At 50.3% G+C, this 25,296-nt stretch overlaps 1 protein-coding gene across 4 annotated transcripts in view; it reads right to left on the reverse strand.

Annotated features, from left to right (window-relative positions):
* PCDH12 (protocadherin 12) overlaps positions 1 to 23,136 on the reverse strand; it is a 31,013-nt gene extending 7,877 nt beyond the window's left edge. Inside the window, exons 1-4 of one of the 4 annotated variants that reach the window (XM_054037796.1) lie at positions 19,989 to 23,136; positions 19,283 to 19,377; positions 7,056 to 7,207; positions 3,448 to 3,706 (exon numbers count right to left, since the gene is read on the reverse strand). In XM_054037796.1, coding sequence (XP_053893771.1) covers positions 3,627 to 3,706; positions 7,056 to 7,207; positions 19,283 to 19,377; positions 19,989 to 22,832 — 3,171 coding nt within the window. In that variant the 5' untranslated portion in view covers positions 22,833 to 23,136 and the 3' untranslated portion in view covers positions 3,448 to 3,626. Of the gene's footprint in view, positions 1 to 3,447; positions 3,707 to 7,055; positions 7,208 to 12,287; positions 13,764 to 19,282; positions 19,378 to 19,988 lie in introns of those variants that run through there. The other 3 variants (XM_054037794.1, XM_054037795.1, XM_054037797.1) reach the window with 3 other exon arrangements.
* Positions 23,137 to 25,296: the final 2,160 nt, after the last annotated feature.

Genomic DNA, 25,296 nt, shown 5'->3' on the forward strand with positions numbered 1-25,296 from the left:
CACCCAACTCTCCCCACGCAGTGTATGGGGAGCCTGGGTACTGCACTCAGGTTTCAGGATTGCACTGGGTTGCAGGGTGCTAAAAAGTTAACACACCATCACCACAGGTGGATCCCCCTTTTGGGATCTAGCCTAGGCGCTCAGCAGTTATACAGTCTAAAGAAGTAGCTGTTTGGTTGTGGAGTTAGCTTCGCCACACTGTACTGTCTACACTAGGAACCTCATGGCTCCCGGACGTGGCTGCCAAGTCCCTGCAGTCCCTAGATGGAGGGAAGCTCCGCATGCTGACCCTGCCTCTCCAGCTCCCATTGGCCAGGAATCGTGACCAATGGGAGCTGTGGGCACAAGGACAGTGCATGGAGCCTCCCTGGCCACCCATGCATCTAGGGGCTGCAGGAATCTGGAGGCCGCTTCCCAGGAGCCGTGGTAAGTGCTGCCGGGACCTCACACCCCAAACTCCCTCATGAAACCCAACCCCATCCTGGAACCTGCACCCTGCAACCCCCCCCCACACACCCCAACCCTCTGCCCCAGGCCTAAACCAGCTCCAGCACCCCAAACTCCTCATCCCCAGAGCCCACACCCCCAGCCAAAGCCCTAGACCCCCAACTCCCCAACCCCCTGTCTCAACCCAGAGCCCCCTCCTGCACCTCAAATCCCTCATCCATGGCCCCACCCCAGAGCCTGCACCCCAGCCAGAGTCCACACCCCATCCCACACTCTGAAACCCTCAGCCTCAGCCCAGAGCCCCCTCCTACACCCCAAACCCCTCATCTCCGGCCCCACCCCAGAGCCTGCATGTCCAGCCGGAATCCTCACCGCCCCCATACAACCCAACCCCTCTCCTGCATCCTGAACCCCTCATGTCTAGCCCCACCTGGCACCCACACCCCCAGCCCAGAGCCCACACCCCCTTGTACCCCAACTCCCTGCTCCAGCATGGAGCCCTCTCATGCACCCCAAACCCCTCATCTCCGGCCCCACCCCAGAACCTGCACCCCCAGCCAGAGCCCTCACCCCCCTCCTGCCCCAGTCCAGTGATGAAAGTGAGTGAGCGTGGGGGAGAGCGATGGAGGGAGGGGGGATGGAGTGAGCAGGGGCAGGTACTCATAGAAGGGGTGGGGCAGGGGCGGGGCCCCTGGGAAGGAGCGGGGTGGAGGCGGGGCAGGGCAGGGCAGGGGTGTTCAGTTTTGTTTGATTAGAAAGTTGGCAACCCTAAGTCAAGCTGGTGTATTTTGCCATGCAACTCAAAACAATCACACAAAGATCACAGTGACAGACACCATGTGTGCCCATTTCAGAGACGGGTAGAATATGGACTAGGAGCCATCCCCAAGATACCATCCACAATGAACAGCCAACTCCTGAGCCTCGTATCTGATATTTTTAAAAATATGTTGAAAAATTAGGGAGGGAGGAGCAGCAAGAATGATTCAGGGGCTGGAAAATCTGCCTCACAGAGAGGGACTAAAGAAGCTCAGTCTATACAGTTTATTGATGAGAAAGTTAAGAGGTGAATTGATCACGGCCCATAAGCACCTACATGGGGAGATTTCTGCTAGAAGAGGGTTCTTTAATCCAGCAAACCAGTATAACAAGATCCAGTGGCTGGGAATTGAAGCTAGACAAAATGAGACTGGAAATAAAGTGCAAATTTTTCACAGTGAGGGGAGCACTCAAGGACGATAAGCCCGGAGAAATTAAATGAATTCTTTGCATCGGTCTTCATGGCTGAGGGTGTCAGGGAGATTCCCAAACCTGAGCCATTCTTTTCAGGGGACAAATCTGAGGTACTGTCCCAGATTGAGGCGTCATTAGAGGAGGTTTTGGAACAAATTGATAAACTAAACAGTAATAAGTCACCAGGACCAGATGGCATTCACCCAAGAGTGCTGAAGGAACTCAAATATGAAATTGCAGAACTACTAACTGTGGTATGTAACCTATCATTTAAATCAGCTTCTATACCAAATGACTAGAGGATAGCTAATGTGATGCCAATTTTTAAAAAAGTACTCCAGAGGTGACCCCAGCAATTACAAGCCGATAAGCCTGACTTCAGTACCAGGCAAACTGGTTGAAACTATAGTAAAGAACAAAATTGTCTGACACATAGATGAACATAATTTGTTGGGGGAAGAGTCAACATGGTTTCTGTAAAGGGAAATCATGCCTCCTCAATCTACTATAATTCTTGGAGGGGGTCAACAAACGTGGACAAGAGGGATCCAGTGGATATAGTGTACTTAGATTTTCAGAAAGCCTTTGACAATGTCCCTCACCAAAGGCTCCTAAGCAGTCATGAGATAAAAGGGAAAGTCCTCTCATGGATTGGTAACTGGTTAAAAGATAGGAAACAAAGGGTAGGAATAAATGGTCAGTTTTCCAAATGAAGAGAGGTAAATAGTGGTGTCCCCCCGGTTCTGTATGGGGACCAGTCCTATTCAATATATTTATAAATGATCTGAAAAAAGGGGTAAACAGTGAGGTGACAAAATTTGCAGATGATACACAATTGCTCAAGATAGTTAAGTCCCGGGCAGACTGCAAAGCGCTACAAAAGGATCTCTCAAAACTGGGTGACTGGGCAACAAAACAAAAGTTTAAATTCAATGTTGATAAATGCAAAGTAATGTACATTGGAAAACATAATCCCAGCTATACATATAAAATGATGGAGTCTAAATTGGCTGTTACCACTCAAGAAAGAGATCTTGGAGTCATTGTGGATATTTCTCTGAAAACATCCACTCAATATGCAGCGGCAGTCAAAAAAGCTAACAGAAACTTGGGAATCGTTAGGCTAGGGATAGATAATAAGACAGAAAATATCATATTGCCTCTATATAAATCCATGGTACGCCCACATCTTGAATACTGTGTGCAGATGTGGTCGCCCCATCTCAAAAAAGATATATTGGAATTGGAAAAGGTTCAGAAAAGAGCAACAAAAATGATTTAGGGGTATGGTGCAGTTGCCATATGAGGAGAGATTAATAAGACTGGGACTTTTCAGCTTGGAAAAAGTCGACTAAGTGGGGATATAATAGAGGTCTATAAAATCATGACTGGTGTGGAGAAAGTAAATATGGAAGTGTTATTTACTCCTTCTCATAACACAAGAACTAGGGGTCACCAAATGAAATTAATAGGCAGCAGGTTTAAAACAAACAAAAGGAAGTATTTCTTCACACAACGCACAGTCAACCTGTGGAACTCTTTGCCAGAGGATGTTGTGAAGGCCAAGATATAACGGGGTTCAAAAGAGAACTAGGTAAGTTCATGGAGAATAGGTCCATCAATGGCTATTAGCCAGAATGGACAGGGATGGTGTCCCTAGCTTCTGTTTGCCAGAAGCTGGGAATGGGCGACTGGGGATGGTTCACTTGATGATTACCTGTTCTGTTCATTCCCTCTGGAAATTGGCACTGGCCACTGTCAGAAGACAGGATACTGGGCTAGATGGACCTTTGGTTTGACCCAGTATGGCCGTTCTTATGTTCTTATGTTCAATAACTCACCAAGGGTTGTGGTGGATTTTCTCTGACTTGGGGTCTGTAAATCAAGGTCGGATGTCTCAGTGCAGGAGACACTGGGTGACATTCTCTGCCTGTCTCTGCAAGAGTTCAGACTGGATGAGCAGAATGGTCCCTTCGGGCCTTGAAAAACTCTGGATCAGTGAAAATTGTTTCCTGTGCGTCTCTATCTGGGTAGAGTAAGAGCAATTCAGTGTAAACTGTCTTTCCTTCTTATTTTCCAAACAGCCTTTGTAAAGACACCTGCCCACCATGGCAACCTTCTCTGTGGCTCTATAAAGTCAATTTGCTCTTGTAACAATAAACCCTGCTAAGGTGAGAACAACCAGCTATTTAGTGCTTCTCTGGTGCCTTTCTGCCTTTTGCCCTAACGCAGTTCCTATAGTCTATAGTTCCTATAGGTTTCCCTTGTTGTTCTGAGTTCATTCAATTTATTCAAAACTTCTTTAAAGAAACAATGTTGTGGAGATTTATACAGCATCTGCCATTGTGGGGAGCAGCTCCCATGAACAGAGAAGAGAGACTAGCAGAAACAATTCTCAACCCTACTCACCTCCGTTCAGTACAGGAATGGAGTGAGGAGCAATAAGTGCCTTAATGTCACGCTATGTCCTGGAATTTTCTAGAGCCCTGCCCAGCTCCTGGAGTGAATTAGAGCAACCTCAGGGCTGCGGGCATTTATACTGAATGGAAAAGCCCTAGAGGCTGCTTCATCAGAATAATCTTAGTGCAGTGGTGCTTTGCCATGCTCCTTCTGCCCCTGGAGTAACCCCTCTGCTGGGGGGAGGGCATCAAGACAGCTGTTCCAGTTCTACACCATTGGGGAAATGCCTATGCTAGGAGTGTTAGCCAGGGGCTTAGCTGCTGCCTTATGGCCCCCTATGTTGCTGGGGGTGTGGAGGAGGGGAGATGGGCAAGGACTTGGAATAGATTTAGTTTTGTTATTTTTTTTTCTCCCCCCGCCTCACCTCCCATTTTGGGAAAAGTGCTGTAGAATGTAATAAAAATTGTAGCCTTTCTACAGTATGTTTAAACACCCTATGGAATTGAATGGAGAATTCTTGCTATAAAATTCTATAGACTGAGCCCAAATCCCTATAGAAAATATGCTATTCTCCATGCAGTAACTTCTCTTGGTCCCTTTCCCATTTTTATAGAACCCCATCAGTTTTGTAAGACTTTTCCAAATGGTTCCTAGGATTATTTAGACTTTCTCCTCCCGCATGGAATGATGGCTACTTGCAGTATATTTGACCACTAGATATTTCTGTCTGCATGAAGTTCCAAATAGGGTAACTAAGGGAGACAAAGCCAGGACTCATGCTGTGGCAAAGCCTCTGTAGGCCTGTCATCATAGTCATTTTCTTTGATACACCCTTCCTATGTAGCATGGACCATTGCTCCATCTATCATGATGTAGTGTCAGAGGAACTCTAGGAGAGGTTGATAGCTCCTCATTACAACCCTGTTTGCTGCTCCTGAGTGGTTCAACTTTTATCAGCCCACAACCTGGGTGGAGTGAAAGCATCAGCACTGAGCTCAGAGGGAGGAAGATTAGGCCATGGTGTGCACTTGGTGTGCATGCCAGAGGGAGGGAAGCTAGATATGTTTACAGAGCTTTAGTGAGAGAGGAGCAAGTAGGAGTGAATGCCTGTGAGACAGACTGTCCTTGAGAAATGTGGGTTGGGAATCCCACAGGAGCCCTGGGCAGTTGGATGCCAAACTCCCTTGGAGCCTTCTGAGGCCCCAGCTGGTTATTTCCTAGACATACTATCCTCCTGGAGGGCTTATTGTCACTAGCTCAGACACCTGCAGTATCAGCCAATCTGTTTGTTAGAAGCCTATATAAGTTAGCAGGGGGCTGTGACTTGGGGGTCAGGAACCAGGAGCTCTTTTAAAACATTCCAGAGAGCACTGTACTCAGAATTTATCTGGGAAGATGAGATCCACAGCAGAGTGCTATTGAGATGGCGCAGTGCTCAGATACACTTATAAGCCTGGTGACCAGGCCTGGGGCAACATTCCTACCGTGGGAAAGGAAACAGAGAAACGTATGCCTGACCCAACCAGACTGCCATGCTTCCATGCAAAGATATGGTTTCCAGCCATCCCATCCTCAAGCAAGTGACTGTGCCAACAGCTGAGGAAAATCCATTCTTAGCTTCATCCACTTACAGAGCAACTCTGAGTGCATCAGCTTAACTCAGCCTCACTGATGCTGGTAGGCAAATAGCAGCAGCTCCCAGAATGGAGTGAGATTTGTTTCTACATGGACAGAGCCTTACCAGATTCTGTAAGATGATGAACCTGCCTGAGGAATAGGAAGATTATTCTGACAAGCACAGTTCAGCAAGGCCCCACCCTGAGCTGCAGCCTGGAGAGGCAGTCAGAGTCAAAGGGGACAGGAAGAGAAAGGCAGGGCAAGGTCCACAGTAAAGAAGAAGCAGCGTGTTTCACACAGACCCTGCTAGGCAGAGACTGCAGGGGAAAGGGCATTGCAAAAAGAAATGGGAGACAGGGTGTATGCTTGAATCTGCAGACAGCCTGGAACAATAGTTCTGGGGGGGGCTCAATAAGGGGTTAAAGAAGATGTCCCATAATGATAATTTACAAGATAACATCATTAACCCTTTCTCGTGTAAGGAGGAAGAGGGAAAATCACAGCATTACACAATTTACTGCTCATCACTTTCTCCCCCCACCAGGGCCGGTTCCAGGGTTTTGGCCACCCCAAGCAGGCAAACAAACAAAAGAAGCCATGATCGCAATCTGCGGCAGCAATTCGGTGGGAGGTCCTTCGCCCTGAGCAGGAGTGAGGGACCGTACGCCGAAATGCTGCCGAACAGCTGGACGTGCTGCCCCTCTCCGAAGTGGCCGCCTCAAGCACCTGCTTGGTAAGCAGGTGCATAGAGCCGGCCCTGCCCCCCACTCAAGGAGCCCAGCACAGTCGAGCATATGGCCATGTTCAAGCCCCACCAAGAAGAGCCAACAGAGCCTGGGAGCAGCACAATCCTATTCTGAATATCTGCACAATTTAATATGAGATGTATCCCAATGTGGTGATTCATGTGTGTGAAGGTTATTTTGTGGGAGGAGCTTGGAAGAGCACCACTAGAACGAGCAGGAAAAAGACTTTCCCTCCTATGAAAAAAAATGGAATTTTAGGGGAGGGGGGAAATTGTCCCACACTGGAACAAAAGGTTGAAAATTCACCATTTTTCACAGAAGAAAAAAGTGTGAAAATTCCATTCTGGGAAAAACAAAATGGAAATTTTCAGTTTGCTCCCTCAGCTGCCAGAGCTTCCCAACTCCCTGGGCAACCAACTCCCTGGGCAGCCAGAGCTCTCGGTTTTCTGATCTCAGCAGTGTCATCATCAAAAAAGCTCAACCAGCTAATTAGATTGTGGTTTCAGACAATCAGAGTCCCCCTCCCAGGCAGCCCCACACTGGTGCAAAGAAGGTCTTCTGTGAGGATGCAGCAGGCTCTCTCTGGTGCCATACAGAGCATAGTGATCTCACCTGTATGGGGCTCTAGAAGGCTCTCAAGTTCTTCTCCCACCAGCTGGTCTATGGAAAGATTGAGTCCATTTTCTGAATCTCGGTCATCTGCCTCATTCTCTCCTTGGCCTCTGTCCTTTATAGTGAGGCAATCAGCATCCAGCCCTGCATTCCTGCAAAGGAAACCAAATCCAGAGCATTGATACTGACCTCTTCCAGGGACCAATCTCCATGTCCCCCCACCTCATCTCTTTATGTTTCGGCTCTTCCCAGAAAAACAGGCCCTGGGGGAGCAGAGGCTGCTGTGCTACTGTCACATCTTGATTGTTTTGAAGCCCAGTATTGGTGCTTCCTGTTTCTATTAGTTCCTCTCACCCCTCTTCCTCTCAGCACACGTCTTCTCCCTCATCTCTATCAGCTGGAATTACATGGTCACAAGCTTTTTCTTAAATAATACAATAGAATTTTGTACACTTCTGCAGCTCTGCATACTTGTGACATGTACAGAACTGGAGTACAGAGTTTGCACTTTTTGCTATTGATTTCCAACTTAACAATATATTTCTAGCTGGACAAGCACAAGACTATATTTCACGGGGGAAGACCAGATTTCATGGCCATGAACTTGGTAGGGCCCTAGTCATGGGGTACCAAGTCAAATGCCTTACAGAAGTCTAAGTATATTACATCCACACTATTACCTCCTGTTCTTTTTGCGGATACAGACTAACATGGCTGCTACTCTGAAAACTATTACCTTTATCAACCAAATTTGTAATCTCATCAAGTTTGTTTGACAGCACCTATTTTCCATAAACTTGTATTGATTGTGTGACGTTGCAGTCTATATGGTTTTATAAAAATATGCTAATGAGTGAATATAATGTAACTGGAATATGCTTCATGCAAAAGGTCTCTTGTAAGGTATCATTACAAAGCTTATAATCTAGTGAGTGTGATCATTCTATTTGTATAAATGTACCACTCTTGTATCTGAAATTAGAAATATGAAATATAACCCTGAGGGCCTATTGTAATTATGCAAAGTGTGGGCCATTAATGGTGGTTTGGAATCTTAATGACTCCCATTAACAAGGACAATTGTCTGCAGATGGCTGTGTTTACCTGTAAGTCTTCCTGTATACGTCTGTGCTGGCAAGTGGGCAATGAAGTCTTGCAGTGACATATGATCATGTCACCTGAACTGGAATCCATCTTTAACATGGTGTCTTTCCATTGAGAAGGAGGGGGTGGGAACCCAGAGAGGGACAAAGGATTCCCGCCTTATGCAAAAGATATATAAAGGGGTGGAACATAGCAAAGAGGACGGAGCCATCATGAAGAATCACCTAGCTACGACCTGAGCTGGAGCAAGAGCTGTACCGGGGAAAGAATTGTGCCCAGGCCTGCAGGGCCGGCTCCAGGCACCAGGCACCCAAGCACATGCTTGGGGCGGCACCTGGTAAGGGGCGGCGGGGGGAGCGCGGCGCGGCATTCCGCGGGGGGGGGGGGGCGCTCCGGTGGCGCGGCGCTGGGGGGGCGGGCTCCAGATGCGCGGGGCTCGGCGAGGGGGGGGCACGGGTGCGGCGCTGGAGGGGGGTTCCGGCGGCGGGGGGCGGGGGCGGGCTCCGGCAGCACAGCGCTCAGTGGGGGGGGGCAGCGGGGGGCTCAGCGCTCGGGGGGTTCCAGCGCACAGCGCTCGGTGGGGGTGCGGCGCGGGGCTCGGCGCTCGGGGGGGGGGTTTCCGGCGGCGTTCGGCGCAGGGGGGGGCGGGCTCCGGCGCTCGGCGGGGGGGCTCGGGGGCGGCGCTTTTTTTTGCTGCTTGGGGCAGCAAAAAAGGTAGAGCTGGCCCTGCAGTCCTGGGAAGGTGTCCAGTCTGAGGAAAAAACTTACTGAAGCATCTCTGAGGGTGAGATTATCTGTATTCAGTTTGATTAGACATAGATTTGCGCATTTTATTTTATTTTGCTTGGTGGCTTACTTTGTTCTGTATGTTACTATTTGGAACCACTAAAATCCTACTTTCTGTATTTAATAAAATCACTTTTAACTTATTAATTAACTCAGAGTATGTATTAATACCTGGGGGAGCAAACAACTATGCATATCTCTCTATCAGTGTTATAGAGGGCAAACAATTTATGAGTTTGCCCTGCATAAGCTTTATACAGGGTAAAATGGATTTATTTGGGTTTAGACCCCACTGGGAGTTGGGCATCTGAGTGTTAAAAACAGGAACACTTCTGTTAGCTGCTTTCAGGTAAACCTGCAGCTTTGGGGCAAGTAATTCAGACCTTGGGTCTGTGTTGGAGCAGACAGGAGTGTCTGACTCAGCAAGACAGGGTGCTGGGGTCCCAAGCTGGCAGGGAAAGCAGGGGTAGAAGAAGTCTTGGCACATCAGGTGGCAGCTCCCAAAAGGGGTTCTGTGATCCAGCCCGTCACAGATTGGCATTAATTATATTATTCTCCTTCAATTCATTGTTAATCAAGACCTGTACTAGCCATTCCATTATCTTGCCTGGGATTGATGTCAGGCTGGCAAGCCTGTAATGACCAGGGTCCTCCTTTTTATGCTTTTTAAACATTGGCACAGCATTAGCTTTCTTCCAGTCTTCTGAAACTTTCCCAATGTTTCAAGACATACTGAAAATCAACATTAATTGATCAGCTCTTTTTAAACTCTTGGAAGTGTTTTGCTTAAACTGTAGAAAGAGACTGAGTCTGGGAAGTGTCCTCCTGAAAGGTGACCATTTCAGAGAAACCTGAGTGACTGAAAGCAGCCTCTCCAATCCCCTCCTAGTACCTTCAAAGTGTTGGCCGGAGGGTGGGCAGCCAGGAGGCCCTGGACTCTGTCACTCACTTTCTGGGTGGTGCAGGACAGGTCCCTGACCCTCTGACCAGAGATCTACGAAAGGGAATACTACTCCAGTGTCAGCTGCCTGTGCCGTGGGGCTTCCCCAGCTCAGATGCTGCATGCAGGAAGGCAAAGCTTGGTATTTATTACAGAGGACCCCTCTGATCCTCACTGAAATCAATGGGAGTTAGGTGCTAAACACCACTGAGGATCTGGGAGACTCTAAGCCCTGGTCTACACTAAGGGTTTAGGTCGAATTTAGCAGCGTTAGATCGATTTAACCCTGCACCTGTCCACATGACGAAGCCATTTTTGTTGAATTAAAGGGCTCTTAAAATTGATTTCTGTACTCCTCCCCGACGAGGGGATTAGCACTGAAATCGACCTTGCTGGGTCGAATTTGGGGTAGTGTGGATGCAATTCGATGGTATTGGCCTCCGGGAGCTATCCCAGAGTGCTCCATTGTGACCACTCTGGACAGCACTTTCAACTCAGATGCACTGGCCAGGTAGACAGGAAAAGCCCCAAGAACTTTTGAATTTCATTTCCTGTTTGACCAGCATGGCGAGCTCAGAAGTGACCGTGCAGCTCTCATCAGCACAGGTGTCCATGGAGTCCCAGAATCGCAAAAGAGTTCTAGCATGGACCGAACGGGAGGTACTGGATCTGATCGCTGTATGGGGAGAGAAATCCATGCTATCAGAACTCCGTTCCAAAAGACGAAATGCCAAAGCATTTGAAAAAATCTCCAAGGGCATGAAGGACAGAGGCTATAATAGGGACCCGCAGCAGTGACGTGTAAAACGTAAGGAGCTCAGGCAAGCCTACCAAAGAGCCAGAGAGGCAAACAGCCGCTCCAGGTCTGAGCCCCAGACATGCCTCTTCTATGATGAACTGCATGCCATTCTAGGGGGTGCCCCTACAACTACCCCAGTCCTGTGCGTGGACTCCGTCAATGGATTCTCACGCAACAGGGATGCAGATTTGGGGATGAGGAAGATGAGGAGGAGAAGGAGGTTGAAGATAGCGCACGGCAAGCAAGCGGAGAAACCATTTTCCCCAACAGCCAGAAACTGTTTATCACCCTGGAGCCAGTACCCTCCCAACCCACCGAAGGCAGAGAAGGGACCTCTGGTGAGCGTACCTTTGTAAATATAATACATGGTTTAAAAGCAAGCGTGTTTAATGATTCATTTGTCCTGAAGACTTAGGATGCATTCGCGGCCAGTACAGCTACTGGAAAAGTCTGTTAACGTGTATGGGGATGGAGCAGAAATCCTCCAGGGACATCTCAGTGAAGCTCTCCTGGATGTATTCCCAAAGCCTGTTAGCCACGCGGTGGGGGGAGGGGTGAAGCGATCATCCCAGAGAATGGGGGGGGGGGTATTTAGCTGGGTTTGTGCTGCACGTTAACCTGAAAACCGCAGCCCCAACCCATTTTAAATGGCCAACCCCACAAGTGCTTGGTATGTGAAATGAGGGCGCTGCTGTTTGAAACCATTCCCACGTCATGAAGGTTAAAGAAGCCAAAAGACTGTGGCTTACCATGGCTGCCTGGAAACCGAATTCTGTTGCCCGCCAGCCCTGCGTGTGTGATCTCTCACAACAAACCGACAGGCCCTCAATATAAGAGGCAAAATGCAAACTTGTAAAGAAAGCACACATGCTATGTAATGTTAACAGCTTGGTACACTGTGAAAGAGTCTACCCATTGTTCTCTAAAATATGTCTTTTTAAAGACTACTTTCCCGTTTTTTTCCTCCTGCAGCTGCAAATGTTTCAATGCTCCCCGTATCATCTCTGTCCCAGAGGCTAGCGAAGATTAGAAGGCAAAAAAAAACGCACTTGCAATGAAATGTTCTCTGAGGTCATGCAGTCCTCCCTCACTGAAAGAGCCCAGCAGAATGCATGGAGGCAGACACTGTCAGAGTGCAGGAAAGCACTACATGAACGTGAGGACATGTGGCAGGATCAAGATGATAGGTGGTGTCAGTGTGATGAGAGGAGGCAGGATGCAATGCTGAGGCTACTAGAAGATCAAACTGATATTCTCCAGCGTATTGTTGAGGTGCAGGAACACAGAGCGCCGCTGCAGCCCCTGTGTAAAGAACCGCCCTCCTCCCCAAGTTCCATTACCTCCTCACCCAGACGCCCAAGAATGCAGTGGGGGGGCCTCCGGGCACCCAACCACTCCACTCCAGAGGACTGCCCAAGCAACAGAAAGCTGGCATTCAATAAATAAGTTTTGAAGTGCAGTGTGGCTTTGTCCTTCCCTCCTCCCCAACCCCTCCCAGGCTACCTTTGCAGTTATCCCCCAATTTGTGTGACGAATTAATAAAGAATGCATGAATTTGAAACAACAATGACTTTATTGCCTCTGCAAGCGGTGATCAAAGGGAGGAGGGGAGGGCAGTTGGCTTAGGCTTACAAGGAAGTACAGTGAACCAAGGGGGCGGGTTTTCATCAAGGAGAAACAAACAGAACTTTCACACCGTAGCCTGACCAGTCATGAAACTGGTTTTCAAAGCTTCTCTGATGCGCAGCGTGCCCTGCTATGCTCTTCTAACCACGCTGGTGTCTGGCTGCGCGTAATCAGCAGCCAGGTGATTTGCCTTAACCTCACACCCCACCATAAACGTTTCCCCCTTACTCTCACAGATATTGTGGAGCACACAGCAAGCAGTAATAACGATTGAAATATTGGTTTCGCTGAGGTCTAACCGAGTCAGTAAACTGCGTCCGCGTGCTTTTAAATGTCCAAATGCACATTCTACCACCATTCTGCACTTGCTCAGCCTATAGTTGAACAGGTCCTGACTACTGTCCAGGGTGCCTGTATATGGCTTCATGAGCCATGGCATTAAGGGATAGGCTGGGTTCCCAAGGATAACTATAGGCATTTCAACATCCCTAACAGTTATTTTCTGGTCCGGAAAGTAAGTCCCTTTCTCCAGCTGTTCAAACAGACCAGAGTTCCTGAAGATGCGAGTGTCATGTACCTTTCCCGGCCATCCCACGTTGATGTTGGTGAAACGTCCCTTGTGATCCACCAGTGCTTGCAGTACCATTGAAAAGTACCCCTTTCAGTTTATGTACTGGCTGCCTTGGTGGTCCAGTGCCAAGATAGGGATATGTGTTCTGTCTATCACCCCACCACAGTTAGGGAATCCCATTGCAGCAAAGCCATCCACTATGACCTGCACATTTCCCAGAGTCACTACCCTTGATAGCAGCAGCTCAGTGATTGCATTGGCTACTTGGATCACAGCAGCCCCCACAGTAGCTTTGCCCACTCCAAATTGATTCCCAACTGACCGGTAGCTGTCTGGTGTTGCAAGCTTCCAGAGGGCTATTGCCACTCACTTGTGAACTGTGAGGGCTGCTCTTATCTTGGTATTCTTGCAATTCAGGGCAGGGGAAAGCAAGTCACAAAGTTCCATGAAAGTGCCCTTACGCATGCGAAAGTTTTGCAGCCACTGAGAATCATCCCAGACCTGCAACACTATGCAGTCCCACCAGTCTGTGCTTGTTTCCCCTGGCCCAGAATCAGCATTCCACGGCATGAACCTGCCCCATTACCACCATGATATCCAAATTGCCAGGGCCCGTGCTTTGAGAGAAGTCTGTGTCCATGTCCTCATCACTCTCATCACCACGCTGCCATCGCCTCCTCACCTGCTTTTGAAGTTTCTGGTGCTGCATATACTTCAGGATAATGTGCATCGTGTTTACAGTGTTCATAATTGCCGCGGTGATCTGAACGGGCTCCATGCTTGCCGTGGCAGGGCGTCTGCGCGGAAAAAAGGCGCGAACCGATTGTCTGACGTTGCTCTCATGGAGGGAGGGGCGACTGACGACATGGCTTACAGGGTTGGCTTACAGGGAATTAAAATCAACAAAAGGGGCGGGTTTGCATCAAGGAGAAACACACCCAAATGTCACACCGAAGCCTGGCCAGTCATGAAACTGGTTTTCAAAGCCTCTGTGATGTGCAACGCGCCTTATTATGCTCTTCTAATCGCAAACAGCCTCGTCAGCAAACAGTTCCAGAGAGCTTTTAAACATCCAAAGGCACATTCTACCACCATTCTGCACTTGCTCAGCCTATAGTTCAACTGCTCCTTACTACTGTCCAGGCTTCATGAGCCATGGGAGCAAGGGGTAGGCTGGGGTAGGTGCGACCACGTGGTGCTGCCAGCTGGGAGAACAGCCTGAGGCAAAAGCCTCCAGCTCGCATGATATTCCAGGCAGGACTGAATCTCCATTAGACGAAACTTAAAGAAGAGAATGACCTGGAGTCACTCCCATTTATGACCAGGAACCCCTGACCGACCTCACCGAGGCAGGCCAGGAGCTCCCATGTCTGCCCAGGCACCCCCGACGGACCTCATCAAGGTTGGCCAGGAGCAACCAGGAGACAGCAGCAGACGGTGCAATATGGCTGCTAACCATCTTTGCTAACTTGCAAAGGGAAGGAACTGCTGCTGTGTAGCAATGCAGTACTGCATCTGTCAGCAGCACCCAGGAGACCTACGGTGACAGTGAGCTGAGCAGGCTCCATGCTTGCTGTGGTATGCCGTCTGCATGGGTAACCCAGGAAAAAAGGCGAGAAACGATTTTTTGCCGTTGCTTTCATGGAGGGAGGGAGGGAGGGGGCCTGACGACATGTACCCAGAACCACCCATGACAATATTTTTGCCCCCATCAGGCATTGGGAGCTCAACCTAGAATTCCAATGGGCGGTGGAGACTGCAGGAACTGTGGGATAGCTACCACAGTGCAACACTCCAAAAGTCGACACCAGCCTTGGTACTGTGGATGCATTCCACCGACTTAATGCGCTTAGTGGGGACACACACAATTGGCTGTATCAAATCGATTTCTAAAAAATCGACTTCTATTAAATCGACCTAATTTTATAGTGTAGACACACCCTTAGATCCTATTTCAAAAAGGCTTTTCCAGCAGGGCTCCCCCAAACCTGGTCTCCCTTTGGTCCCTTTATTTCTCCTTTCCCTGCCATCCCATGAGAAGGGAAGGAAAGTTGGAGCCTCAGTGACACAGCAGAGTGTGGGTGGCACAGGGTGCAGTTTGGTGGTGGACAGGGAGGAGGTACAGGTGCTAGCATTGGGAAAGCAGAGAGAAAACAATGCCTACTCTTCCCTCTGTGTACTCCTCAGCCAGGCACCCTCCTTCCTCCACTTTGCCCACCCACTTTGTCCCTGGCAGATGAGGATCTAGGGCATGCTTAAGGAAAGGGTAGAGCTGGGGGTGACACAATGATTAGCCCCTAGCTGCCCTTCACTGCTCTTTGCTCATGTACTTTCCAGCCTGTGTCTGCAGACCCAGCTCCTTTGTGTTCCTTTAAGCTCCCTTGTCTCTGTACACTCAGCTCATAATGGGGACCTGGCAGGGTCAGCGTGGTGGTCTGGCCACTCGCAGCACTCCCTGGAGCCACAGTATGTTGGATTGTATGCAGTAAGGGGCTGATTCTAGGTCCCCTGTGCACTGGCGGGCAGGTTAGGGTTACCAGGTGTCCAGTTAGCGACCAGAACATCCAGTCTAAAAGGGATCCTGGCAGCTCCAATCAGCACTTCTGACCAGGCTGTTGACTGTCCAGTCGGCGGCGCCATGCAGAAGGGCTGGCAGACTCCCTGCATGTTTCTGGACTGCATGGTTCCCGGGAAGTCCCCGCTCCTGCTCCTACACATTGGGGGAACCAGAGGGCTACACACACTGCCCCCGCCCCAAGCACCACCCCGCAGCTCCAATTGTTTGGGAACCCAGGCCAATGGGAGCTTCAGAGGCAGTGCCTGCAGACAGGGCAGCGTGCAGCGCTGCCTGGTCACGCCTCCATGTAGAAATGTAGAAGCCGGAGAGGGGACATGCTGCTGCTTCCAGGACCTGCTTGAGTTAAGCACCGCCTGAAGCCTGCACCCCTTAGCCACCCCCCCCCCCATGCTCCAAGCCCCTGTCCCAGCTCTGATCCACCTTCTGCCCTCCGAAACCCTCAACCCCAGCTCAGAGGACCCTCCTACACCCCAAACTCCTCATACCTGACCCCACTCCATATAGCCCACACCCTCAGCCGGAGCCCTCACCCGCTCTCGCACCCCAACCCACTGCCTCAGCCTGGAGCCCCCTCCCGCACTCTGAAATCCTCATTTCTGACCCCACCCCAGAGCCTGCATCCCCAGCCAGAGCCCTCACCCCCTCCAGCACCCCAGCCTCCTGAACCAGCCCGGTGAAAATGAGTGAGTGAGTGAGTGAGGGTGGGGAGAGCAAGCGACAGAGGGAGGAGGGATGGAGTGAGCGTGGGTGGGCCTTGGAGAAGGGGCAGGGCCTGGGTGGGGCCTCAGAGGAGAGGTGGGGAAGGGGGTGGGGCATGGGTGTTCGGTTTTGTGTGAGTAGAAAATTGGCAACCCTAGGGCAGGTAGGATTGCCAAGTGTCCAGTTTTGGACCGGAACGCCCGGTTGAAAAGGGACCCTGGCAGCTCCAGACAGCACTGCTGACCGGGCCGTTAAAAGTCGTGTTGACAGCGCAGCAGAGCTAAGGTAGGTTCCCTGCCTGCCTTGGCTCCACGCGGCTCCCGGAAGCAATGGAATGTCCCTCCTCGGCTCCTACGCGTAGGAGCAGCCAGGGGACTCCACACGCTGCCCCCACACCAAGCACTGGAACTTCAGCTCCCTTGGCCAGGAACCTTGGCCAATGGGAGCTGCAGGGGCGGCGCCTGCAGACAGGGCAGCGCGCAGAGCCACCTGGCTGCACTGCGTAGGAGCCGGAGAGGGAACATGACACTGCTTCTGGGAGCTGCTTGAGGTAAGCACTGCCCGGACCCTACACCCTGCCCCCCCCATGCCCCAATCCCTTGCCCCAGCCCTGATCCCCCTCTCACCTTCCAAACCCCTTGGTCCCAGCATGGAGCCTCCTCCTGCACCCTAAACTCCTCATCCCCAGCCCCACCCCAGAGCCTGCACCACCAGCCATAGCCCTCACACACCCCGCACCTCAACCCCCTTCCCCAGCCGTGCAGGCAGCATAGGCGGGGCAAGCGCTCTCAGCATCATGTTAACAGGCCATGGCACACCTTGATGTTGTACCTAGGTACAAGTGACAGTGCTGACCTCACTTGGCCTTGCTTATGCTGCCGGCAATGCTACCAACTCTTCACTCATGTTCTAATGCAGTGTCGATCCCTAGTATAGATTAACCCAAGGTGTTGGATTTCAGACTTTGTGGGAGAGGTGGGATTTGATAGGAAGGAGGTGAGGGGCTGAAAGAGTGGGGAAGAGCATGGGAGAGGTAACTGGATTCACTGGGGAAGTAGGTAAGGGAAGGGGAGCGGATGTGGTGGGGCAGAGCTGGGTTTGGGTTTAAGGTGAAGAACTTGCTAAAGAAAGGCAAGTGGAAGGCAGTGGAGATGGCAGTGTGCAGGCATGGGCCAAGGAGCTGCAGAAGTGAAGGCAGATGACCCAGAAGGCATAGCAGAGAGGGCTCCCTCCCACCCAGTCCCCTCAAAGATTTGATGCCTGTATATGGCACTGGTGGACCAGCACTGGACTGTCTGCCGTTATGGTGGCCACATTGTAAAAACAATGTTGAAAAATTGGAGAGGTTGCAGAAAAGAGCCACAAAAATTATTTGAGGGCTGGAGAAAATGCCAGACAGTGAGAGACTGACAGAGCTCAATTGTCTTAGTTTGTCTAAAAGACGATTGAGAGGTGACTTCATTACCTTCTCACACTCCTTCCCCCATCCCTCTCAGTATTAGGGTTGCCAACCCTCCCAGTTTTACTGGGAGTCTCCCAGAATCAGGCTTTATGTCCAGAGGCTACTGAAGCCAAACCAGGAGATTTTAGGCACTAAAAGTCCGGTGGCGCAGTGGGGCTAAGGCAGGCTCCCTGCCTGCCCTAGCTCTGCACCACTCCCGGAAGCAGCCAGTACATCCCTGTGGCTCAAGCGGGGGGTGGAGGGTCAGGGGGTCTCCATGCGCTGCCCCTGCCCCGAGCACCAACTCTGCAGTTCCCATTGGCCAGGAACTGTGGCCAATGGGACCTGCGGGGGTGGTGACTGTGGGCAGTGGCAGTGTGCGGAGACCCCCCGACCCCTCTGCCTAGGAGCCGCTGCCAAAGGGATGTGCCAGTTGCTTTCGGGAGCTGCCCGAGGTAAGCACCGTCCGGCCGGAGCCCACACTGCTCACCCCCTCCCACACCCCAACCTCCTGCCCCAGCCCAGAGCCTGCACCCCACACTCCAACTCCCTCCCGGAGACCACATCCTTCATCCCCTCCGGCACCCAAACTCCCTCCCAGAGCCCTCACCCCCTCCTGCACTCCAACCCCCTGCCCCAGCCTGGTGAAAATGAGCTAGTGAATGAAGGTGGGGGAGAGCAAGCAACGGAGGGAGAGGGAATGGAGTGAGCAGGGGCAGGGCCTCAGAGAAGGGGCGGGAAAGGGGGCGGGCCAAGGGTGTTTGGGTTTTTGTGATGAGACAGCTGGCAACCCTACTTAGAATTGCCCCTCAAGCTCTCTCATAGTCTGTCCCCTTCCCCCAAGCCCTCTCACAGTCTCCCTCTCCCAATTTCTCTCATAGTCTCTCCGCTTCCCCCAAGCCCTCTAAAAATCCCCCTCCCCCAATCCCTCTCACATTCTCTCTCCCCTCTCCTGCATACCTCTGATAGTCTCTTTTCCCTTCCCAAATACTTCTCAGGGTCTCTCTCTCTTTCCCCCCATCCCTCTCGTCTCTGTTCTCCTCACCTCCTCCTTTGGGACTTCCCTTTCTCCCTCACTGGCCCAGAGTTTCCTGCTCTGCTCCCCCCCTTCACTTCCCTCTGCCAGCTGCTCTTCTCACTAAGGCCCCTCCCCTGGGTGTGGATGCTGCTGCAGGATTTGGGTTGTCTTCTCCCAGTTCCCCTTTGGGTCCTCCTTTCCTCTCAGTGCGCTCTCCTATACCCCCATGGCCATGTTCTCTCTCTCCCATCCAGCCACTGTCTTAGTCCTAGCCATGCCAGTGGGTGCTGACCCACAGCAGCTCGTGTGGGGAGAAGGTGGAAGTGCAGCAGTGTTGGTGCCCAGGTCAAGGCTACAGGGAGGACCACATGGGAGCGGGGCCTGAGGGACAAGCCAGCATGCATGGGGCTGTGGCCTGGGTCCCTGGGGAAGTCAGAGTAAGTCCAGCCCTGTCGCCTCATCCCTCTCATCTCCAAATTCAGGTACGCAGAGCAGGGAGGCAGTACACAGGCCTGTGGCCGAGCAGGCAGCCTGAGGCTCCAAGGAGTCCTCTTAGCATGAAGATCTTCTCTTTGGAGGCATTTGGAGCTGACTTCTCCTGGCAGGGGCTGGGGAGAAGCAGCCGGGGCAGTAAGGCAGTGGGACTAGCTGTGTGTGAGTCTTACCTGCTGCCATTCTTGGCTGTGTATTTGTTTCCCCTGTGATTTGGTTTGGGCTGGAACTGGCCCTGGTGCAGCAGAGACAGCAGCTGAGAGATTTGCTGTAAGACAGGAAGAGTCTGTTGATTGCATGCAGTCACCACTCAGGATGCTTCCTGTCAGGATGTCCTCTTCTCACTGTGCTGGCTCTTTATAGTGTTTCCTTCTCTTGCAGATGGTTTGGCATTCCCACTTGGAGACTGAAACTGAAGAGTAAGCAAGCAGCCCCCAGCCTCAAGCCCCAGTGCCTGCTGGCTCTGCACATCCCTTTCACTCCCTTCGCAGCACAAACTATATCTGAGCACTCTTACACTTGGGGAAAACAAACTGGCATCACACCCTCTCTGTGTGATAGTCCATCCCCCCTTCCCCCCCTCTGACCCAGCTCTCCTGGCCTGTCCCTGCAGTGCTGAACTCAGTCAGGGGGGAGGGGATTTTGGTGCCCTGACTGCCCCACTGATCCCCTGACATGTCCCAGCACTCTCCCAAATTGGCCCACCCTCTGTGCAGGGTGAGGAGAGACTGGCTCCAGGTTGTAACTTGGGAACATTTACCCAGAAAGGACAGGTCAAATTCTTCCCTCAGTGTGCCCTCTACATGCCGAGAGACTCACAGGAGACTGTGAGGGATAATGTGGCCCTTCAATCTGATACAGCTGAGAGGCAGCTCCTACCTGAACAGGAGGCGACTCCATAGCAAGTTCTCCCGTGGGGTCCTGCTCTGCAAGTGCCACCATGGACAGCCTCACTAGGCTTCTCAGGAGGTGCTGGTGGCGATGGGCTTCCCTGGGCCCCACATCTGGCTCAGCAATTCTCTGTCTCTTCAGAGTCATGTCTGAGGGATGAGTAGTTGGCAGTGAGAGGTCGCAATTCTCATCTCCCAAAGGCTTCAGCTGTGGGTTCTCTAAGCTTTTGGAATGGGTTTGTGCATCTTGAAGGCTTGAGCTCTCTTTTGATGCATTTCTTGGCCTGTGTGGGTGGAAAGGTCTACACTGTATTGCAGGGAGATTGAAGGCATCTTTCTGTTCAGCTGGACCTTTCTGGTTTCTAAGGGTCCTGTACAGTGTTGGGGTTAAATGAAATGAAGTCTGCAGTGGGTCATCCCAGGCACTTTCCTTCAGCAAAGCTTCTTCACAGGACCGAACTTGCTCAGCCTCACTTTGCGAAGCTTGCCTGTTTCTTAGTACAGGGACTAAATATATGTCTGTTTTCTGAATGTGTTTGTGGGGCTTCTTGAGCTGCTGATGTCTGTGGGCATCTTCTGCTTCCCTGCAGTTGTAGGCCATGTTATCTTTCTTCTCTCTTTTGCATATAGACACGATTAAAGCCAAAATAAGAAGAAAAATGCCTAATAGCACAGGTAGGCAGATAACAGTCACCATGGATGAGCTCAGCATCTGAGCCTCCTGGGCTGAGTTTGTCAGCTGGTCAAGATGATTTCTGAAACTTAACTGCACAAGGGCTTTTGCCTGCAGCGGTGAGTTCCCTTGATCCTTTACCAACACCTCCAATTCCCATTCACTGCCAATGAGGCTGCTGGCATTGCTGCTGTTGATAAACACCTGCCCTGACAGTGGATCAATGAGAAACAAATTGGTATCATTCCCACTCAGAATGTCATAGTGAAGGGCCCCATTCATGCCAGAATCTGCATCACTGGCAGCTATGGTGAATAGCAGGGAAACGTTTGAATTGAGTGTTGGTGTCATGGTGGTTACTGCTGTACCTTGGGGGCTGTCGTTCCCTAGGGATAGCCACAAGCATCCGGTCTGTGCATTGACTAGAACAATGATCCTTGCTTTGCCTCCCACCAGCACTGGCTGCATGATCACAGGGGAATTATCATTCCTATCAAGCAGACTAACCCTAACAGAAACATTCGACACAAGTTTGGGGTGACCCCCATCTTCTGCTGTCACCAGGAATTCCAGACTTGTCATTTGTTCATAATCAAAAGCTCTGAGCGCAAAGATTTCGCCAGTTTTTGAATCAATAGAGACCAAGTCTGAAACAAGGAAATCCTGGATGCTATAGCTGACTTTTCCATTAAAATCTAAGTCAGCATCATGAGCCTTGACAGTAATCAGGTAGGATGGAGGCACATTGTTCTCAGCAATGGTGACATCATATGTAATTCTTTCAAACAATGGTGGGTTGTCATTGACATCACTGATGCATATAGTGAGGTGTTTCCTCCCAGCTAAGGAGCGATTCCCATTGTCCTGGACCACTAATATCAGGTTATATTCTGCCCACCTCTCCCTGTCCAAGATGGCATTGGTCAACAGCATATAAGTGTATCTGTTGGTTCTTTTCAATTTGAAATGCTCAAGTCCTTGACTAAGGTAACAATGCACCTGTCCATTGTTTCCAGAATCAGGATCACTTACTGTCACCAGAGCAACAAAGCTGTCCTTAGGAAGAGCTTCAGATAGCACTGGCACCTGGGCAGCCCAAGTGATGTGCACATCTGGGGCATTGTCATTGACATCTAGGACCTTGATGAGGATCTTGCAGTGTGCTGGAATAGGGTTGGCTCCAAGATCCCTGGCTTGCACATCCACTTCATAGGTATGGTTTTCTTCATAATCCAGTGGGCGTCTCAGAACTATACTGCCTGTCTTGGCTTCAATGCTGAACATGTTCAACACTTCCAGTGAAGCATGTTTACTGAGTGAGTATTCTATCTCCCCATTGGGACCCTGATCAGGGTCAGTGGCTGTAAGGTTTATAAGAATTGTCCCAGGCAAAGCATCTTCCCAGATTTCCACTGTCAAAGAACTCTCTGCAAACATAGGGCTGTTATCATTGGAGTCTAAAACAATTACCCTAAGTAAGGTTGTGCCTGATTTTGGTGATTCTCCATGATCAAAGGCAGTCAATACTAGATCAAAACAAGAGTGGAGCTCTCTGTCCACTTCTTTAACAACTACAAGTTCTGCATGTTTAGTTCCATCGGATCCAGAAATTACATCCAAAGCAAAGTAGTCACTGGGTGATAATGAGTAAGAGCAGAGTGCATTGGAGCCAGTGTCTGGGTCAAGGGCTCGGTCCAGTGGTATCCGTGTTCGTAAAGATGCACTCTCTGATATTTCTAGTTCCAGCTCAGGTTTTGGAAATTGGGGTGCATGATCATTGATGTCCAAGACCTGAATCTCCACGTGGATTAAAGCCAAGTGTATGGCAGCCAGAACATCAAAAGAGAACAAGCATGGATCGGTGTGCCTGCATAACCGCTCTCTGTCCAACCGCCCTGCCGTGCTAAGCAAACCATCTCCAGACCCAACACGGACAGGGAGCTCCTTGGGGAAATGCAGCTGCTGGAAGGTCTCTACTGGTTCACTTCTCTGTTCCCAGCCAAAATCCTCAGATAATTTCCCTATCACAGTTCCATTTGGCACTTCTTCTAACACTTTGTATTGCATAGCAAAGGGGGACACCTCCTGGCAATCCACACAAAGGAAAAAGTGCCAGCACAACACCAAGAATTGAAGCAGAAAGTGTGACAGCAAAAGCATGCTTCTGAGAAAGCCAACCACACTGTTGCTCAGCCCCAAGACAGATGTTTTTTTCCTCAAAACTTTGCACACCCGGACCAAGCTTAAAGAACCTGCAAATCATTTCTGTTTTCACCCAAGGACAGTCCCATTTCCAGATACCATAAGTGTATGTTACCAGCTGAAGGAGGAACAGAAATCCCAGGCAAGTCCAGCTACATTGAGAGAAAATCCCCACCTTCTCCACCAGTGCCTAGAAGAACAGGTAGGAGATCCAGATGTTGTCCAGGCTGAAAAACCTCAGTGTGGGGGGAAGAGAGAGGAGTCTTTGCAAGTACAGGCTGACTCTGGCAATGCAGACTCCAGTCGGCTGCCTGCCAGCACTGGGAAGCAGAACAGCTGCTGTTTCCTAGGGAAACCCCACCTACAGGAAAAGGGAGGAGCAAGAGTGCCAGTACAATGCCTTCCCAGGAGTGGTGAGCTTTGTGGGGTTAGCTGCTATGTGGCTCTGGGAAAAGTTTGGATATTCATAGAGTTTAAGGCCAGATGCAATAGTTATGATAATCTTGTCTGATCTCTTGCAGAACACAGGCCAGAGAACCTCAGCCAGTAATTCCTGCATCAAGCCCATAAGTTCTGTATGAACTACAGCAGATCTTTTAAAAAGACATCCAGCCTTGACTTAAAGACTGGAAATGATGGAAAATTGCTGTGTCACTAGATAAGTTGTTCCAATAGTCAATTCCCACCACTGTTAAAAATGTATGCTTTGGCATGAACACATGGAAAAATCTGGGTGGTGCACAAAGTCTGAGACAGGCATCTCACCATGCCCCATTGCTGCCATATTCGCCCTGGCCCCTTAAGCCCACCTTGCCAAGCAGTTTCCCTAGCACAACCCCAGGTGTTTCTACCTCGTTGACTTCTCTGTCTGCACCACTGTAATGCCCACTCTTCCCTGTCCCTCCTCTGCTTCTGCCCTTACAGCCTTCCTAGGCATCATTGCCACTGCTGCCTTCTCTCATGCTTGGCCCATCACTACGCCTGTCCCATTGTTGCCCTGCACACCAGGACTCACTTCTGAACGCTGATTTTGCCCCTGTCACCCTCAGCTTCAGCCTAGTACTGCCCCATTATCCAACCCTGAGTTATCTCTTCCTGTTGTCATGTTAACTTCGACTGCAAACTCTTCAGAGCAGGAACTCTGGCTTTAAATACTTTTTAAAGTGTTTCATGGGCATCCCAGGTATACAATACTACTAATAATTAACCTGCTTTCCTTCACCTTTGCTGCTGGCACATAATTTCAAATGCTACTTGGGTACCAGGACACTTGGGTTCTATTGCTAACTGTTTCACAAACTCACTGGGTGACTTTGACCAGTGCCAAGTAGAGTGGGATAGTTACCTCCTGTTTTTTACATATGACACTCCTGTTAATACACCCAGAGTCATATTAGCCTTTTTTGCAAGTGCATCACATTGTTGGCTCATATTCAATCTGTGATCCACTCTAGTCCCCAGGTCCTTTTCCGCAGTTCTACCATCTAGTGAGTTATTCCCCATTTTGTAGTTGTGCATTTGATTTTTCCTTCCTAAGTGAAGTCTGCTTATCGTTATTGAATTTCATCATGTTGATTTTAGACCAATTCTCTAATTTGTCAAGGTCATTTTTAATTCTAATCCTTTTTTCTGTAGCCCAAGGTCCGGTGTGCTTCAACAGCAGCCCTGGGAACTACAAGTTGTGGACTACAAACTGCGACATGTTGGAAGTACTTCCTGGTTCCTGCCGGGATGTACCCTCTGCCCCCTACAGCAGGAGGTCTCAGCACTGACTGAGCTGGGAGCACGTAGTAGAAAAGCAGAGAGAAGGCTTCTGGACTGTAATCCTGTTCTTTGTTCTTTACAGAATAAAGTCTTGTTCCTGGAGGTTTTTCTGAGTGGGTCTGGTCTGAGGTGAACACACACTGACACACAACGCAGAGCACACAAAGGCCCAGTTTCCCAAAGTTGTGTAAAAAGTCACAAGGCAGGCTTCCCCTGTCTTGGACAACCTCATCCTGGGCCAGTGAACAGGAGAGAGGGCTACATTTTTTAGATATTGGTGCCATGACTCTGATAGAGGAAGTTTAATTTTTTGCATACAGTAGGGAAGCTGCCACAGAAGAGAACCAGGACAGCATGGATTCACAGTTTGGAGCCTAGGAGGGTTGGCCTGACCCTGATTTGGTGTCAGTGAGAATAGAGACCCCCAATGGGTGTTGTAGCCAGGAGACTCCTACTACTCAGAGTGAAGGTATGGGGTGGGGGAGCGGAATCTTGGGAAGGAACACGGTAATGCCATATCTCCCTGCAGAGCATGAAATCCTTGGGGTTCCTGTGTTCAGTGGTGGGGCTGATTGCAGGGTAGACATAGAGGACTGGATAAAAGATATACAGTACCTGCTAGCAGCCATTGGCAAATCGTGAGCCTTTGAAGTTCCCC

Source organism: Malaclemys terrapin, chromosome 8, assembly GCF_027887155.1.
Source record: "Malaclemys terrapin pileata isolate rMalTer1 chromosome 8, rMalTer1.hap1, whole genome shotgun sequence".
In the NCBI taxonomy this organism is placed as follows: domain Eukaryota; kingdom Metazoa; phylum Chordata; order Testudines; family Emydidae; genus Malaclemys; species Malaclemys terrapin.